The sequence below is a fragment of the Tyto alba genome, unplaced genomic scaffold, assembly GCF_018691265.1.
Source record: "Tyto alba isolate M040663 unplaced genomic scaffold, T.alba_DEE_v4.0 Super-Scaffold_17, whole genome shotgun sequence".
NCBI classification, from domain to species: domain Eukaryota; kingdom Metazoa; phylum Chordata; class Aves; order Strigiformes; family Tytonidae; genus Tyto; species Tyto alba.
In genome coordinates this window covers 5,609,908-5,629,475 of record NW_024881279.1, presented here as the reverse complement: position 1 = coordinate 5,629,475, position 19,568 = coordinate 5,609,908, and the positions used below count along the sequence as shown (strand labels likewise).

Below are 19,568 nucleotides of genomic sequence, written 5' to 3'. Positions count from 1 at the left end.
TGAAAATTGCATATCCAAAAAATGAACCTTGAGCATTTTGAGAGGTAGTTTTACAATTTATTTAAAACAAAACAAACAAACAAAAAAACAACAAAAAAACAACACAAAAACAACTTAAGTCTTTTAGCTAAGCCCAAGATCTTTGACACAATTCACTTTTTCACTCTGAGCACATGGCATCAGAATTTTAGGGGGTGGACAAAGAGGTCTGAAACACAGTTTAGGGATTAGGGTATGATTCTCTCACCCCTACTTACAACAGTTTGTACTTAAGAGTATGAGTAGACCTGGTGAAATCAATGAGCTCAACTGCAGAGTAAGAAACAACTCAAAATAAGGAAGACAAGCAATGTCTGACCCACTATTGATAAATGAACTCCAGCAGTAAATTGTGGTTTGTGCTATAACCCAGTGCCCTCCCCCCGCCTTTTTTTTTTTTTTTTTTTTCATATCACACCAGATTTTTTAACCCAGACAACTGGATGTTAGATGGACTATTTTCTTGAGCATCTCTGGGTCAAGATGGCCCTGGCTGGTGATAAGGTGTAGTTCCTCATCCACCCCACACCCTCCTCCTCTTGCACCCTCTCTCACCCCTTACAGATGACTGTGGGAAGCCCAGAGCAGTGGGGCCAAGGGGGATCTGGTTATCGCCCCCCCATCCCAGTGCCCCAGAGTTACCTCCTGGACAAGGAGCTCTGTATTATTCCTTGGTGAGAACAGCACAGGACGTCACCATTTGGCTCTGCTGCCATGGAGGATGCTGAGGCTCCTGCAAGCTCAGAGAGGAGTTATTTATTACATATAACTTATTTCTTAGCAATAAAATTGTCTTGATACAATGTGTGGCAATGGGTAGAAGTACACCACTGTGAGAGGAAAAATACAGCAATATTTCAGAAATTGTTTGGGGGTTTCTTGAGGAAGGGCAGTGCTGGGTTGTGCTTCTTTCCCATAACTTGATTTAATCCTTAAATCAGGCATTATTTTCAGAAAGTACAGCTGCTGAGATTCACCAGTAGAATATTTGAAATTGTGAATAATAAAATATTTATCAACCAAAGTACAGCAGATTACAGCCTTTTATTCCTAGAAGAAACAGTTCAGACAGCTCCTTTCTATATGCAACGATGAGTCCTGTAAATCCAAGTAAAGCAATATCATAAGTAGGCAAAGCATAATACAAAATTAATTCACGAGTACTAAGTAAAGAGTTTAAGCATTATTGCAAAGGGTGACTTCTGATAGTTTAAAACATAGAAGGCTATATCTTACTGTAACAGAATACTTCAGTACTGATCATTTGGGCTGTATTGTTAAACACATGGTCTATAAATATCTTGAATTTCACTCTACCACTCCTGTACAAATCATCTTTGTAATTAAAGACACACATTTTTTAAAATAATGGTATATATTATTATACAATAGTTCTATTTTCCAACAATATAATGGTATCCAAATTTCAAGCTGATAAATGTGCAATAAGACTGTAATGTAACCCAAAGTTCCATTTTCAGGGAGGAAATTACATGCTGGACTAGCTCCCAGAGAGAGTTTGTAAATTAATTCGGGGTCCTTAAATCACTATGAGTGCAAGTTGGTTTTCCAGTGCATTACTAGGTTTGACATTAGGTAGTTTAGGGGAAAAACAATTCCCTGTAAAAATTATGGGAGTGGATAGTCCTTCCCTCAACTTCAGCCAGTTCCCCTAGCACCAAGGCAGGCATGGAGACTCCCTGTGTAACAAGGGAAGAGGTTCCTCACAGGTCTGCTGAGCTGTCCTCTTGAGGAGCCCTGTTTGCTTGTGGATGACAAGCTGTGATCAGCACCTTTGGTTGGGACTTGCAAATGCACAGCCTGATGGACACACTCAAGTCTTTATATGAGTGCTGTGATGCTTAATGGAGATAAGACTTTGAATATGTAAGGGCTGCAGAACAGATTTCCAAGGCAGGTCAGCAACAGTCAGGTTCTTTAAAAAGAAATTCTGACTAAAATTGTGACAGTGGAAACAGCTACATGTTGGGTCTTCTGCAGACTTGTCCCATCCCACACACTGTCTTGTAGTGTCCAACTCAACATTCACTGTTGATAGGACAAAACATCCTAATTTTTCATTACCAAGTGATCTGTTCTGTCTGTAACTTTACAGATCTCCTTGCTGTAAGTTTGATCTACTCTGATGACTTCACCCCTAAGGAAGTATAAGTGCTTGTCTGATTTGGGCATAAAATACCACACATTGAGAGTAGGAGGATTTTTGAAAGTCCACAGCTTACCCTTCTGTCTTCTGACACACATTAGAAATTTTCTCTTGACTGCAACGAGAGCAGAGTTAGACCAGCACAGGCTTCCTTTTACAGCCAGTCTCTGCAGTCACACATTTGCAAATCATTCTTAGCTGTGGATATTTATGCTGCAAACTTCTCTTCTTTTATCAATAAACACCTTCTAAATCCAAGCCTTTACGATGTAACAAACTTAAATTCAACAAGCAGATTTTAGGCGTTTGTTGAAGTGCCAAAAAATATTAATATGCAGTTAAGGACCTTTATCTTTGGGAGCAGTCATTTGCCATCATTTCCCTTCTCTCTACTTGCATGTTTTAGCAGTGCTGCATGATTTTATGTCTTACATAACATAGACTGGATAACTACCAAATGTCCCATATGTTGCAGGTCATTCCCACGTCTGTGGGTGCTTAATCTCTTGTTTCTCCATGAGCAGGCATCTCACCAAGTTTTGATGCACATAATATAGTGGGTAGAGGAAAAGGATTCCTTTTCAATAATAAAAAGGGAAAGGTGGAAAAAAAAAAAAAAAAAAGGAAGGGGAGGGAGGGAGAGAAATGTTTTGAACTAGCAGAACAAAACATTTTAAATGAGTTGATAAAAAAAAAAAATCAGTCCAAAAAAGTATCAAAATCTCACAAGATAGCAAAATTTTTCCAGCTCTGAATTTGAGAGGTGGATGCTGAGGGCAGGCTGGAATCAGAAGCAGAGGCAAGAAATTATACAAACAACTGTAGGGGAAGAGCGGGTATTTACATGAGACATGATAAGCAGTGCAGTGCCTGACAGACTGATTCCCAAGGAAACCACTGCAGGACCGTTTGTTAATGATTGACAATTCAGATCCGGAGGTGAAGAATTCCTGAGGTTCCGACAGTCTCGTGTTTGGGGGAAGGTAATGAGAGCATTTTGTGAGCAAAGTAGGTCATGGCTCAGCAGGAGAGGCACGTTGTCACATTAAAATACGAAGATGCATAGCTTCCAAGAGAGTTTCTTTTTTCCTGCAGTTATTTCCTTTAGCCAAATATAATTCGTATTTTAAGGAAAACAAGATGGTTGTAATTTATGGGTCACCCCATTGTTCTTGCAACGCCTTTGTGAAAGAGGAAAGTGATTGCACTGTCTCACTACAAAAGATGGTGATTTGACTAAGTAAGCTCAATTGTCTGAACAATATTCTGCAAATGAGTGTAAAAAATTGTGTCAGAGAACAAAGCGTGAGTCACACAGAATCACTCAATAAAAAACAGAAAGTCAACTTTCATAGGATTTGGATAATGTGGATATCTCCTGAAGTTACGTTTAGCTGCAGCAGCAGTCATAGTGGGAACAAGACACACAGAGCAATAAAAATATCCAGTCATTTCAAGAGTGGTAAGTGGAAAATTTCAGGTGACAAAAAACAAACCAAAACAAAACTCAGTTACATTCTATTTCTGATAGCTCACATAAACTCTACAAAGTGAGCCCAGAAATTATCCAGAGAGGTCTGAGGAACTGTGATGCTTTGCCCACTATCCCGGCAGGAACAGGAGACTAATGACAGAAATGATTGAGGCTACATTTTGACACTTGAGAGTACATAGAGTAGGTGTAGAAAAGATTACAGTTATGCACACAGATGGAAGAAGTAGATCACTGGAGAACAGAAGTGTGACAGTATTAAGACAGATAAAGTAATTTATTTTATAGGAAACGATTATACAGTTGAGAATCATGGGGCTTTTTTTTCCATCAGAGTGAAAAGGAGAGAATATCTGATTTTATTCCACAAGATCCACAAGATGTGTCATGTGCTTCTGATTGTGTCAGAGAGAAATAAAATGGTTTAGAGAGTGGGAGAACATTTGGATTTCTACCTGATTGACAATGTGCAAGTCAGGGAATTGGCCCATCATCAATGAGTTTCTAATTAATTTTGGCAGTAAATACCACCAACACTGCAGGAAAATAGTCATGTAACAGGTTCAGAATCAATACATTGTCCTATATTTAAAGAGTCACCATTGAAATTCATAATAATTTTACTAATTCTCTGTCCCAGGTTTCCCCCTGTAGAAGCTGGAACAAATTCTAGGTTTAGGAGTGTTTTTTTTATCAGTGTTTCTCAGGGTTCATTTAATCTAGTGACCAAATATACAAAAACTACCAACATGTTGACTGTCACCCACTGGGAGTTACCCAGACCTCAGCGAGAACTTCCTCCCAGATTTGGCAAAATATGGTGTTCTGCTCTGAATTACACGATTTCATATTGCTTTGCAGCAGTGGCTCCATGCACAGACCAGAAAATATTCTGCATTCAAGTACCAACACTTCTGTCTTTTGCACCAAATAAAGGCATCCATAAAGCAAGATTGATTTCCTGATGGTTTGTACTCTGACATACTGAGGCCAAATCCTCTCTTACAGCCAACTCAGGAGTTTCACATAAACTAAAAGATAAAATCTGAAATTCTCTTAGAAAAGGATGGAAGAAAAAAAAATATTTAAGGAGGAGAAGCAGTTTGAGATAGCTCAAAATTATTTCAAAAATTAATTGACTTTGAAGTAATTGGCAATGCTATTTAGGCATCAGGTAAGCAATTATTTATTTTATAAACTAAGGGCTCTAATGGATGTTAAAAGTGGAGAGAAGAATACTTGTATAAAATATGTTTTTTCCTGCTAATCTTCCATAACATTATCTCTAAAACACATGCAGAGAGTAAAAAGGTATCAGAGCCTCTCAAAGTCTTTTGTATATTTTTCCTCCGCACATTAGAGATAGAGACATTAAGAGTTGAACGAATCATCAAAAGAAATGTATGTGCTTAAATTCTCTTTGTTTCAGTAGCCTACATATTTTCTGAGGATCCAAGTCCAGAGACACCAGATGGTCGTTTTTTCTCAGATATTTAGGCACCTACACATGCAAATAGGTGCCCAGTGGTATTTTCAAGCATGTCCAAATGCTTTGCTCTCTAAATAACCATTAAAAATACTGATGCAACATTTTCATCCTACAATATTTTTCTAAAATATCAGAGGGAAAAATACTTCTATAGAAATATGTCAGTAATTGAAAAGACGTGCAACTCCAGGCTAAGGAGTGGGTGCCACGTAGATCTGCGATATCACAGCCAAATGCAATACTAGACAAGGCAAAGGAATGACAGCAGCTCTAGGAATAACCTGGCACTGGAAGAGTTAAAAACTCCAGTTAAAGCTAGAGAAAAGAAGACAGGCAAATTTCTTTATATCACAACCATTTCGTTATCACTGGCTGTGCACACAAGGCATCTGCACTCCTGAAGTTCAACAGCCAAACGTCTTCAGCCCTCCCTGCTCTCCAGGATTCCCCAAAACAGGTGGGGACATATAAAATACACTTAGGAAAGCTGCTTTTAAGAAATTCAGATGAAATTTACCCTATAAACATTCAGCAAAGTGTCTCGAACCACAAAAAGAGAAGACTGAGGCAGATCAGAGTGGAGAAGACCTGAAGTATAAACATTAAACAAAAATAACAAGATTTATCCCCCACTTTCTATGAACATGGTTTTTGTGTACTCCAATGCCAGCAGAGCTCTCTGTCAAACCAAACAGCCTGTGCTGGGATTTATTAAAGAGTAATAAGGTCTTGCTCTGCTTCTTACGAAGAGTTTATGTTAAGAAAAATATATGACAGGTTTTGTTCTAGAGATTTTTTTTTAGGTTCATGACACTTCAACAAAATTTACAGCAAAATACAACAGAAGACTGTCTTGGGGAACAATTAAAGAGTTTTAAAGTGCAACAAAAAGTTACAAGGAAAAAATCTGTTATCTGTAATACATAGTTTTGTCTCAAAGGGAATTAGCAGCATTTTATGACTTTGATCTTCTAAAGAATGAGTTTCTTAACTTCATTAGTCATTTTTCTTAATTTTCAATAAGGATGCTATGAGATATAAAACCCCAGCATTTTAAAAGGGACAGTCCCATCTATATTTGTCAAAATTGCCCTATGAATTTCAGTTCAAAGGTTCAGTTAAAGAGATTTTATGGCAAACAATCTGTTATAAATAATGAGCATTCATAATTAAAGGCTAACCTGATGTGACCTTTGAGAAGGATCACAACCTTTCTCTTTAAGATCTCAATGTAACAATTTCTCTTTATGATCACAACCTTTCTCTACTTAAAAATTTAGCAATGGGTTAAATGATAACAAGAGTTAGATAATTCCTCTATTAACCAAAGTTAACTCCTTTAGCTTGCTGTTCTCAGAGACTGTACTAACTGTACTGATTATAAGGCATGAATTTTAATAACAATACCGTACTCTCTCACCAGCATAGGTTCAGAACTAATTAAAATGTATTTGCCTTTATCTAGGCAAGGAATATGACCAAGTAATATTATCCTCTTGCATTGCCTTAAAAAGAAACAGCACTTCATAACACCTCTTTTCTCTACAAAGTTAAAAGACAGGTGAAGTTTTATTTTACAAGGGGGTGGCCATTACTGAGATTTGAGGTATTTCTATTTGCTTTATGCTTCATGAAGTTTTCCTTTTATGAGCACTGCTACTGATGTGAAAAAGATAATATTGTTATCCTAACTGATACTGTTTTTCAAGCTTTTCACATTTATTTCCAAGAACTTATGGCAACAAAATTAAAACCAATTTGTTTGCTCCATGAAAGAGCAGATGTTCCAGAAGCAATAAGATTTTAGATTATTAAAATAACCCTTGTCACACGCTGATAGATTTTCTTTCTAAGTGTATTCAAGAAGCATAAGTTTCAGACCATCTTTGCTGAGGGCACTTTACAGCTTCCCTGGGCGGTGGCCAAGGGAGCACCAGTATGCTGCAGACTCAGACCAGCCACCACCCCACGATGGAGCACCTCTCCAAGGCTCCCCGAAACAAGGGCTGGTCTAGCAAGGCACAGTCCCATCCCATTTGGCAACCGTGGGCAGCGACCTTGTCTTGACTAGTAATAAATACAATCTTAGGCAGTGAGAGCCAAAGCCACCGAGCCATCAGAGTTAATGAAGAGGGTGAAGAGGACTTACAAGGTTGAGCTGTGCTAACAGGAGAACCAAGATGATGAGTAAGAGTGGTTTCCCCTCCAGCAGATGTTGCCAAGCCAGGATTGCTGCTCACAGATCTCTTTTCCCATCTCTGCCTGGCAGCTGTGCTTTCCTCTTCCTTCTGGCTTATACAAACACACAAATAACCTAAAGCAAACTCTGCTTTCCATAAAGGCCTGACCAGCAACCTCCCACAGAAACAAGGAGAGGGTGCCCCTAGGTTTATGGGGAGCCTCAGAAATCTGGAACGTGAGAAAAATTGACTGATTTAATCTGATTCAAGGCTGGGTATGCTCCAGTCAGGGATACTGCGTAGTCACTTATATAATTAAATGGAGCCTAAATATAGAGCGCTGATAATATATATCAAGTCCTTCTCCAGGATTCAGACTCCACCATAGAATAAGGAATAAACAGATACAGAAACCTGACATACAGGTCTATGAGAAATTTTTCCCCTTTTTTGGGAGAATATGTCCGGTGAACAGTGCAAAGCTTTCAGATCAGCTCTGCTGTAGGATTTGAAACTACAGCTTTACCCTTTTCTTGTACACCTGCAGGTGGTTTTGGAGAGCAGAAAGAAAAGAGGTGGTTTTTCTTATGGAAGGATTTAATCTAAAAAAATTGAAACAAATCCTTTTGATCTGCCACCCTACAGATAACTTATTTCCGTTTGTGAGACGAGCTCAGCTGACGGAAACCTTGGCTCTGCTGAGGGTTGACCATCCCTGCCATGGGCAAGGCCACTTGCTTCCAGAGATGCTCCATGTGTTTTACAGAAGGTTTCTATCTTAACACCAAAAAGACTTTTGAGTTAAAAACAATGAGCAATGTGATTTGTTGAGTCAGACTTATGAATGACAAAATAGAAATGATAAAACATTTTTTCTTTATCAAGCAGCACACAAACAAATTCTCCAATTCCCTGGCCTGCTGAGGAACACTGTGTTCAAATTTCCTTTATTTTTTCTGCAGTCATAGATGGACATGTGCCTTAAAGCAGTAGCCAGCCACACTGAGAGGCTAGTACTCCCCAAAATAAAGTTTACCTAAACCTCTGAAGTTTATGCCCAGTATGAGAAGGGTGATGTGCTGCTCACTCTCTAACCTGATCTGCTGTTCCTGTCACCAAGGGGCGCACACAGACCCACGAGTCAGCCCCATTTATACGATCAATGTTTCTCTGAGCCAACGTTGCAAGCAGGCTGAACTCACACTGAGCCCAGTAATAAATAACCAACCTTGAGCAATGTATTTGCTTTATTAACTTATATGAGTAGGGGAGCATATGTGCAGCAAACCCTGATGCTGGTCAGAGGTGAAGATTGCCTTGCTGGGGCAGAGGCACTGTGTTAGAGCAATGGGATGAGGGTTTAACTTCCTGGAGAGTGTCAATACCTATTAAGGTCTCAGCTCCATTACTCCCAGAGTTCAGGTCTCTCTTCCAGCCTGTTTTGGAGGGTTCTTTAGTCCTTTTTTACCACATCAGAGCACCTTGCCACCTTCAGTAATTAATCCTCCAGATTTTTGCAGGGAAAGGAAGTATTATCAAGTCCATTTTTCAAACTGGGAAGAGGATTGCAAAATAGACACCCTGTTATACAGAACCTGCTCAGAGAGATATCCAGGCTTGGCATGCATGCAGGGAGGCAGGGGTGCCCCTGGTCTGTAAAAGAAACTTCCATATACATGTCTAGGAGATCACTTAGGTTTAATAACTCACCCTCATTACTTGGTGTTGACTTCCCTCAAAATTTACAATCAATATGGACCTTAAAAAGACAAAGCAAAAAAATCAATAACCGGAGAAGAAAGAGGAACCCTGTCTACCCAACCCATCATCTGCTGTCTGATAGACACAGGCACAGCTTCCCACTGACAGGCCATGCCCAGACGCCTGCAAGAAAGGAGGAAAATTTTCTGACACCAGACAAGTGAGTTGAACAAGCAAGAATCCATGAATAAAGGCAGGCTCTGCTAATAAAAGAACCCTGTTATGGTCTGTGAAGCTTCCCGAACAACCCTTGTCTCATCCCAAACACATAATGCTGGCAAAATTAAGTTAGGGAAAAGCAGGGCAATACTAGAAGAAGATGATTTCTAGCTGAGAGTCCAACTGGTTCTCAAAAGATGATGGGGACACCCCAGCCCCTCCTGGTCTGAATTCCCTACAATGAAGCTGATATCATGGTTAAACATGAAGTTTTACAGCACAGCTGTGGAACAGGCAGGAGAAGGGTTATATATCCAGGTGGGATGTCTTTTGTGCAGCAGAGAAAGACACATTCTATTCCCTTTGAGAAGAGACATGAATAGTAGAGAGATGAAAAGCACTACTCTCACAGCCTCTTCAAATCCATTTCTGATGCCCAGAGAGTGTATTCAGGATGGGACAGACATTGCCTTTTATTTGTATTGCAGGTTGGTAAGTGATTGCTAGCACCAAAAGCAAAATGTATTCAAAACTAACACCTCACAGTGAGTTGTAGCACTTCATCCCTTCTTTTCTTAACTAAAATTCAACCCCCAATAATGGGAGTTAAACACTGGGAATACAGACATTGCCTACAACACGTAGCCCTGTTAATGCACATAACTCGTTTTGGACGTATCTCCCTGGCTAGCAATAGGCTGGGCCAGGAACCAGCCCCAGGAAGCACTGTCGTGCTGGAGACAGTACCAGCATGGGCCCAAACTGACACATCTAGGCAGCCCCTGGAGCAGCAGCCTCGTCTCCCTGAGGACTGAGCTGACACACACCCGATGACCTGGGCAGAGCTTTTCTCCTGCTGTCACAGAGCCCAACACAGCATCTACATGCCTTTTCACACCCAGCTCAGCTCACAAACCAGTGCCTCATGACTAGGAATCATTTTAGGTGTAAAGGAGGTACCAAAGACAATCTTCCTCTACAATTACACCTTTTGCTTTTACTTCCAAAACACCTTCCCGCTCACCTTCTACATGAGTGGATGGACTGATGCTGCATCCCCTGGATCATTACTGGACACCCACCTACACACTCCTGGCTGCATGAAACTCTGTCAAATAGTGATTTCCCTTCTACATACACCAAACAAGCCTTTGCAAAAAGAAAATGTGAGGGTTTTTTTTCAGGACATGGATAATCCACAGATCTACCACACAAGGACACAAAACCTTTTGCTATGGGTTGAAGCTCCGAGCACTGCAAAACCCCTTGGAAGCGGTTGAGCTGCTGCAGAATTCTGGGCCAGTGATGGGAGGGCAGCGAGGCTGGGATGCTGCCACCGCTCACCGAGCAGCCAGAGTTATTTCCCTACATGCACCCTAGCCATGGCAAAGCTTACCTGGATGGCAGGAGGTGCAGGATGCTGATTTCCTCTGATCAAGCATGCCTCGGTGAGTCATGACAATCCTCACAACCCAGTGAAGAACAAAGGATTCAGATGCAGCCCTGATAAAATGCACACAAGCTCCCTTTTTCACAGACTTACCTGGAAACTTTCTAAATGCTTCTGCTTCAGCAAATGTGCCCCAAGAAACCCAATGTTAGAAGGTAGTTTTAAATAGCACACACAAGCTTTCTTGAAACAAAATATTTTCAGGACATCTCTGCACCTGGGCCAATTTCTTCAGGCATCTAGCCTCATATTTAAGCACCGAAGATCCCCAGATTAGGTGTCTAGTGCTTAGTTTTATGACTCTGCATTTGAAAATATGGTCCTTAATATCTGATTCTCAGGTATCTGGAAATAACTATGTTCCTTTGGAGTGATTAAAAAAAGGAAATAATCTTTGTATATTATTTTTATTTTCTTTCCTCTATATGGTTTTAAAGGCTGCTTTTATGCAGCACTGGAAAGTTACAGCCCGTGATTTGTTACATTCTGGTCTGCTAACAGAAACATCTCCCTGACTGCTGCTCACTCCTAAGAGCAGAAGTATCGTAACGCAGATTGTAAATGGTTGCATTACTCAGAAAGATAATGTTTCTTTCCACTTTCATTTCCCTCAGTTGATATTTATCGTGGTAGGGGTTGTGTAAGCATATAAGAGAGAGATCATGCATTATTTACCAATCTGGAAATGGGGAAAGGCTCTAGCCTTCCACAGCACGGCTGAACCCCGAGTGATTCCCACCTGTTAAGATTTGCATCGTGTTTGGTGGTAGCTTGGCTGAAGGATCATTAAAGCAAATACGATCATCCTGCCAGCCCGGGGAGCAGCAGCGGAGCGGTGCTGAGGGTCACAGTCTCTGTTCTCCCTTCTTTCAGCTCTGAATAGTTTATGTCACTATTTATTTCACACTATGGCAAAACTGGGCCAACCTCGGGCCAGAACTGTCACTGAGTCACTGCGACCACTGATAAATTCCTTGGGGTCAGCTGGGGCTCCAGGAGGCTCCAAGACCTCTCAGACAAAATTTCTTGCCCTTGGATGTAGCTGGAGGGAGACATACCCATAGGGGAGGGTGGGATAGGAGAAGGCAGAGCCCCTCTCCAGCCCCACGATGCCACAGCAATGTTGACCCAGATTCCAAATGCACCAGGAAGTTGCAACACTAAAACGTTTATTATTGTTAAACTCCAGCCAGTGTCAGAGGCTCTGTATTTGTCCTTGCAGCACCAGTGCCAGTGCACATTAAAAAACTAACAAAACAAGTCATTAAATGCTGGAAAGCTTGGGGAAAAGAAGAAAAAAAATAAAAAGAAAACAAGAAACAATAACAACAAAGCTACTAAATAAGAAATAAGGTAGAGGAAAAATTCAAAAAGTTTAAGACTTTAAATGCTCTTCCAAATTAAGGAGAACAAAGAGAAAGGATCAGCTCTTATTTTTGAAATTAAGGTATTATTTATGTCAATTTAGCTTTTTTAAGATTAAGCCTGGATGTGGTGCTGCAGAAAACACATCTGATTTACTCCCAGGGCTTCTCATCAGTTTCTGTATCAGCTTCAGGCAGCTAAAAAGCAGGAGGAATCCCATGCACTCCTGAGCCTGTGTGCACACAGGGCGCTTGTAAAACACCCGGAGGATTTATCCCAGAACTGGGTGGTTGGACCGTGACCATTAGCAACAGTCCTCGACCCAAAGCGCTAGCACTGGAGCTGAACTACTGTGTATTCAGGGCAGGAAACAAATCTTACAAGAATGAGAGATAACATTTGTAGGAGCAGAAAGGAAAAAAATGAAATAAAGATTCTGGCTCTGTGTCTGCGTGTAACCCTGCATGTGAACAGGGGTGGAAAGAGGAGGCTCAGAGGGGCACCCCATGTTTGCAGGGAAGAGACAAGCAGCCACGTGAGGTCGAACAGAGGCACTGACCTGGCAGAGCAAACAGCCCCTTTGTCCCCTCCTGGCATTGAGGTGACTGTCCCGTGGACGTGACCATCCACCCATCCGCCTCCAGGGACACCTCCGACAGCTCGGGGAAGGGAGGGAGGTTGGAGACGAGCACACGGCCACCGAGGAACCAACCTGCAGAGCCCTTCCTTCTCCACCTCTGCCCAATTTGATGCCAAGCCATCAAGCAGAGCACCACGGGGCTGCCAAAACCACACTCCTGTGCAAGGAGAAAACGCACCCACCACTACGACATCCATGTGCATCCTTTGCCATATTTTTCCCCCCTCCTGCAGAGTTGGTAACATTTGCAGAGAAGCTGTTTATAACAAACTTCTTGCTAAAGTATGTGAAACATTAAGACTGTCCGCGCTATTTATAGGTCTCAGCCCCCAGATGCCTTCCTGCTTTTCCTACAGACTAATAAAACAAATAAAGTAAATAAATAAAAACGGATGCAAAGTTTGGTTGAACTCAAAAAACAGTTCAGGGAGGAGAGAGCTGAAGACGGGATGGTCCTGGGAAGACATCCAGCCTTCCAGACATCTGTGTTGTGCTGCTGCTCACGAACTCTTTGATTTCAAGGGACAAGGTAGGTAAAACAGTTTCAAATTATATTAGTTTTTTTTATGACTCTGTTAATTTTTCCAACCCCCGTGCTGGCTGCCTGCCTCGGTGTCCTGTTCTTTGAACCTGCACAGAGTAAATAGGTGTAACTACTGCGGCTCTGGGGGCAGGAGACATGTCCCCAGGAGGAGCATTAGGTACAGGCAGGGAAAGACCCCCCCAGCCATGGTGGGGAGCAGCAAGTGGAAGTCAGCTCACTTGGGAGGAAAAAGGTCGGGGGGCAGAGAAAAAAAAAAAAAAAAAAGATACAAAAATCAGGAAAGGCTTAAAAGGCTTAGAGAAAGAACTTGTGAATTCAAGAGGTCCCCCAAGACTTGGAGGTAAACACGCAGGTAGTGGCTTTTCTGAGAGCAGCTGCAGATGGATGTGAACAGGGATATGACAGCCTTCAACCACCCCAGCAGAGTTGCTGGAGGCACAAGGGACTTAACTGGGGCACCTGGAGCTTGGCAGGAGATGGGGAAATCATTGACCAGGGCCTCAGAGGGTGTTGCCCTCTAGCAACGACTTTATGTTATTTTATTTAAATCTAACAGACCAGAAGACTTCTCCTCTCTTCATTCCCCCACTCCCAGAAGAAACATTTATTATGCTAAGTGAAACGTTTAACCACCCGGGACTGTTGGCTGAAATATCTCATCGTAAGTAGCTTTAACATTTGCTTGGATCAGCACCCTGAGACTGAAGACTATGTTTCACCCTTTCCTCTGCCCAGTTACCAAGTGCTCCTCTCTTCATTGCTCCTCTTGCCCCCAGCTCTGCCCCCTGCCCTCTTTTTCAAGTTGCAATGTGTTAAAATAAAAGTATTAACAGTGCTTATCTGATGCATGGGAGCAAGAGACTGCAAGAGGGAGCTGGCAAGCAGCCAGCAGCTAATAGCAGCATAAAAGCAATTTGATGAAAAAAAAAAAAAAAATTAACATGATAATTGTCAGGCTGGAGAGGGTGCTGGGGACTGTATAGAAGGGGAAAAGAAAAGAGACAAGACACTTTCTGATTACTCTAGATTTTAACAATAAAGGTCTGAAGAAGAATGGCAGGTTCTGATGCAATTTTCTTCTTTTTGTCCCATTCTCTGCTACCCTCCCCCAGCTCAAAACCTCTAGCCAGAGCCCCAGGCACTCACGGGGTTTCATCAGAAGATCTCTTCCTTTTTAGCATCTTGTCACTGCCAGATGCACCACGGGCTGCAGAGCCGGTCGGCACCACCACGCAGTTCTCCCCTTCCCACGGTAGCCAGTGATGCTGCGGTGGAGCAGCGAGTGATGCTGCGGTGAAGCTTCTGTCGAGGGGAAAAAGTCATGTTTGACAGAAGCCTGCACAGTCCCACCTCGCAGCTCAGCTGAGCCGAGGACAGAGAGGAGGTTTCCAAGGCACTAACCCCCCTTCCATTTACAGGGAAGGTTTTTTGGTGATTCTTTTTTAAACAAAGGGACATTGACCAAATTTTTTTTTTTTTTCCTCATCAAAAGCTGTGACTGGAAAGCTCATCCTCCTAACGTTGACTCCACAGCGTGCCGTTAACTAGGACTAAGAAAGTCAACTACTGCTTCACAGCGCCAGGATTTCAACAGCACGGAGCCTCCCGAGGCAGAGAACCGCGACAGCAAATTCAGCAGGATCTCAAAGCAGCAGCCGCCTCTCCCTGCAGATGCCATTTAACCCTGGATTTGCGTGCATCCCACTTCTGAAAATCAGCTGGAAATTCATCGTGCCTTCCCTTCACGGAGAGTGAGCGCTGCCAGCCAAAGCCCTGGCTCCCCCCTCTCCCAGCACCGGAGCTGGGTTAGGAAGAGCCTTTTCCCATGCAGGGGGAGTGGGGCTCCCAGCAGACTCCCGGAGCTCCCAGCACGTCCCAGTTGACCAGCAGATGATCCAGTGCATTTCCCCAAAAGAGGTGTGCTGGGGGAACAAGGGCCAGGACACGAGGTACCTGTATCATTTTTGACTAATATTTGTGGATGAATGCTGTAAATATGAGCCAAGAAGATTTAAAAGAAAGTCACTGAGCCATGTAAGTGAATTAATTTGCCTTTAGACAAAATGCGGCTGGTTTTCAGCCTTTTACAAGCAGGAACATTATTTCTTTCTTATGCCAAAGACTGACCGAGTTTGCTTTACTTCTACTGTGGAGGAAATTTAAGCAAGAACATGTATAGTGAATTGCTAAATTCAACCAGCGCCACTGAAGCTCACCTTATCATTCAGACCAACACGCCCTACCTGAGCAGCACACCAAGACCCGTGAGCTCCTCCGCTTTTTACATGTCAACAGCCAGGGTGTTAAAAGAAGGGGAAATAAATAAGCCAGACCTGGTGACTTACATCATTCTGTTTTTCTTTCTGCTCTTGACTGTGACACTCATTGTGCTCTTCATAAACTGCCAGCTGAAAAATTCTTTTTTTGCTACTCTTCCTTACGACAGATCGCTCAGAGAGGCGAGGAGCCCGTGGAGGACACAAGCTGTCTGACACTGGAGAGCAACTATGTACTACAACAGTAGCAGGCACCAGAAACCCTGTGCAATACGGCGTTACTGCCATGTGCCAGTGAGTGGATGTGACCCTCCGTAGGAAAAGATTGCTGAAAAATATGCTGTATGCAAAATCAGAATAGCTGTAAATAAAAAGCTCTGTTATGAACTAAAGAGAAAATGCTTCAGCAAATTTATACAGTTGTGTGCAAAAAATTGCCCCATGATTCCAAATTAAGCTCACTGTGTATGCAAATGTCATCATCCACTCATTCAGTGTCCATACAAGGCTATTTGCATTAACAATAATCTCTGATTTGGGCATCTGGTGGAGCTTGTTACCCATGTTTATGAAACCATAGCATCAAATGTAAAAAACACAGTATATTTACCTAACGGCTCCATGCTGAGGATATGAGTTTACTTTCCAGACCCATTTCTCTTAGCTGCTGCTGAAACTGCGTGGTAATGCAGTGGGAGTCCTGCCAGGCAGGAGAAAATGAAAAATGTTTATTTAGACTTTTGATTGTGATTCTGTTAAGGGTGTTTTGATGCTTTACTGCATCGTCAATCAGGTTTTAAGTTACCAGTTACGTGAAATACTAAATACCTAAGGAATTTGTTTTCAACTTTAAGCTACAAAGGAAATTATTCTCAGTGGCATGAAACCAAAATAATCAGGATGAGGAGAAGGAAAGATAAAAATTATCATTAATAGTATGTAAACTAATGAAAAGGGAGAGCAGAGTGCTCTGAGTTCAGTACACAAAGTAGGTAACTTCTGAAAGCCATAAAACAGAGTTTTATAGAAATAGTTGCTTCAAGGCACAATATGCCCACTCCTCCTCTTTTATATAAATACAGCACAATTAGAACCATGCTTTATCATTGTGGTTTGATTCAACTTTGATCACTGGCAAAACCCATCATTTTAAATGATTAGCTATCTGATTTTGTCCTAAAAGCTTCTGCTTAACCTTATTAGCTTACATGCTATTTTATAGATGCTGATTTCTAGTAAACTTGCAGTTACAGCACAATTCCAGATCAAACTGCACGAATCCCAGAACAGTATTTGTATTTCCCAAAAACAGTGGGCAAAGGGCTTTTTTTCTGTCTGACCCCAGCGGCTCAACACACAACTGAATTGCAGCTATCCACAGAGTCCTAACCCCTATTTTTGCTCCAGTTTTTGCTAGTGGATCATCTATCAGAAGAATGGGGTTCAAGTGGTGTCAGAAGCTGTGCCCCTAGATCCATTCTTAGCATGCAGAGTACAGCAGAGGTGCTGTGTGTATATATGTACATAACTTATTTAATCAAAATGAGGAGATTTTGCAATGCAATTACACACACATACAGGCTTGCACTCAAGCACACGAACAAAATGTGTATATACAGGAGCCTGCCTTCAAGCTTTTTTACACAAAAATTGCAGTTGATAACAATTCCATGTCATTGTCTTGGTTACCGTGTTTTATTATGCTCAAGTAAGTTAAACTACCAGATAACAGGCTTAAATATTTTATTCCTCAATACCTGGCCAACTTTTACTTCCTCTGAACCAAATTTAACTGGTGTAATTCCAAGTAATTATTCTAATGTAGAAATCGAGAATAAATTCAAATGTGTTTATCTGAGCCCTTTTTGAATAAATCAAGTTTTATCAAGTCAGGTATTTCTTATTTATTTTTAAGTAAAAACAGCTTGGTTTTGGCTATCAGCCACCACGAGTTTGGTCTAAGAATTTCTGCTGGTGAAAGCCTCAGAACCTGATAAAGCATGTTGCATTCTACCCTACTGTACTTCATTTAAATATTCAAGAATAGCGCCAGAATAATCCTGTTTTTTTCCACAGCCTGATAGCTGGAGTAATACCCCAGGTTAGAGTGCTAGCTGATTTACTGGGAAAGCCTTTATGCATGCACTGTGCTGCTCTCATCAATGCCCAGAATCACTTCTACTGCAGAAGAAAGTTCTATTAATGACATTTTAACCAATGTATGAAACATATGTATAGAAAACATCGGATACATTTGCTTTCACCAGACCCAAAATTCAAGCTGACCATAAAAATTAACTTCCTGACCACAAGCATGCCCGAGAGGGACTGACGGGCATTTACTCACTTGTTGTAACTGGTTTATTAGGTGCCCAGCACACGCGGGGTCCCCAGCGTACAGTGCATCCCTTCCCCTCGCCTTCTGCCAGTCGCGCTCCTGCCCCTGACACAAATACACCATTCACCGTGTCTTTACAGCAAACCCCACTTTCTCAATGTGCCTTTCAAAACATCCTCTCGACACGCGCAGCCCTGCCGCAGCCTCCTGCCCGATGGCTTTTCTCCAAGGCAGGCTGGAGGTCGGTATCTAAAACACGAAGGACGAGGGAAACACCAGAGATCTGGGACATGATGCTGTGAGAAGCGGGGTGGTCCCAGCTCAGAGCAGCTCTTAATTATATGCTTTGCTTTCAGAAGATGAGTAGCTCCCATAACGCTCCAGAGAGCATCTGTACACTTAAAATACATGGTTATGTGCTCTGCTGAATCAGGACCTGCATGTTAAATAAGGTTTTAACTCTTCTTCCTCTGGGCCAGGGAAACAACTCATTACTTCCACCTGGAAGCAGTGAGACCTTTCACATCTGATGCCACCCTTCCAACAGATCACTATTATTGTTATATTTCAGTCCGCAGGCTTTCATTCCTTAGTCCACAGTTGATTTTGAACCCAGCTGTCTGAGCTGTTGGCACAGACACTGCTCACAGGGAATTTGCCGTAGCACTGGTACTGAGGAACCCAGGAGCTGCCACCCGTGCGATGCTCCTCTGCAAGAGCACCCCAAAGTTGGGAGCTCACTCATCCCATTACTCTGCCTGAACTCTGCGTTTGTTAAACATTTTGGGTATCCAGCAGGACTCATCTTTCTTCTCGCATTTCCTACCTGTAGGTGGGCTTTTCTATGAGCATTTGCTCTCCTGCATTTCCCTTTCATCCGATCAAAAACCAGGAGCTGAGCAGTTTCCACACCCCATGCCACATGGCCATCACAACTGAAGCCTGGAAAGGACTCATCTGTAGGACTCATAAGTCAGTCAAACTACACAGCAAGGCAAAAGGCAAGGAATAAAGCCCGAAAGCTAAATAGTTCATGTCTATTTGGGATGCCTCAGGCTGGTAAATACCCTGGTGCCACACAGCAAAGCAGAAAGCAAAGCTGTGTTGCATGATCACGCTCTCCAAACTGGTGTCAAACCACAAGAGCCACAGTAATTTGTAACTGCACTTGCTCTAATGAGTTTTCTTCTAGTATCCTCTTCAAAAGAAATGAAAAGCCCTTATCCCAGGACACCACTTCAAAACAGGAATCACCAAGATGAAGGCTCCTCTGCAACTCAGCTTCCATTAAGAGAAAAAGCTGAGGACTTACATAAAGCCATTAGCGACTGCTAACAAGAGCAAGGGTTTAGTTACACTCCTCCTGAGTTTTTTTCTGTCCTTCCGCTACTTACAGTTATTTCAGAGAATGGCTGAAGAGGCTGAGTTGGGTCTGAGCCTCAATTTCCTATTGCCAAGCAGCTACACCCAACTCATACGTAGGAGCAGGAGGTCAGACCGGATCCCAGCAGATGTGTTGGACAAGAGGTTTGGTTCTGCTCTGCCAAGACAAGGTGTCCCTCCCTGAACTCTGCTCTGACCACGGTCCTCGTTCTCCTAAACCTTTTAAAAGCCAGAAGCTTTAGCTACCTGGTATTCAGAACACTTAAAACACTGGCAGATACATCA

General features: G+C 42.2%; 1 protein-coding gene and 1 long non-coding RNA gene across 2 annotated transcripts; one reads left to right on the top strand and one right to left on the bottom strand.

The window, feature by feature from the left end:
• Positions 1–618: 618 nt before the first annotated feature.
• LOC116964911 lies at positions 619–17,982 on the bottom strand. Its single transcript, XR_004409027.2, has 4 exons — positions 17,910–17,982; positions 16,173–16,262; positions 14,433–14,588; positions 619–772 (listed from the first exon to the last, which is right to left on the bottom strand). It is a non-coding gene; the product is annotated as an uncharacterized LOC116964911 (long non-coding RNA).
• On the top strand, positions 13,861–15,954 carry SMIM32 (small integral membrane protein 32). The gene is made up of 2 exons (XM_033006187.2): positions 13,861–13,947; positions 14,779–15,954. The coding sequence occupies exon 2, from the start codon at positions 15,458–15,460 to the stop codon at positions 15,776–15,778; it is 321 nt and encodes a 106-aa protein (XP_032862078.1). The 5' UTR covers positions 13,861–13,947; positions 14,779–15,457; the 3' UTR covers positions 15,779–15,954.
• Positions 17,983–19,568: the final 1,586 nt, after the last annotated feature.

Excerpts from the sequence above, each read along its gene's own strand:
- SMIM32 (XM_033006187.2), top strand. The coding sequence starts at position 15,458 with ATGTATAGTGAATTGCTAAATTCAACCAGCGCCACTGAAGCTCACCTT.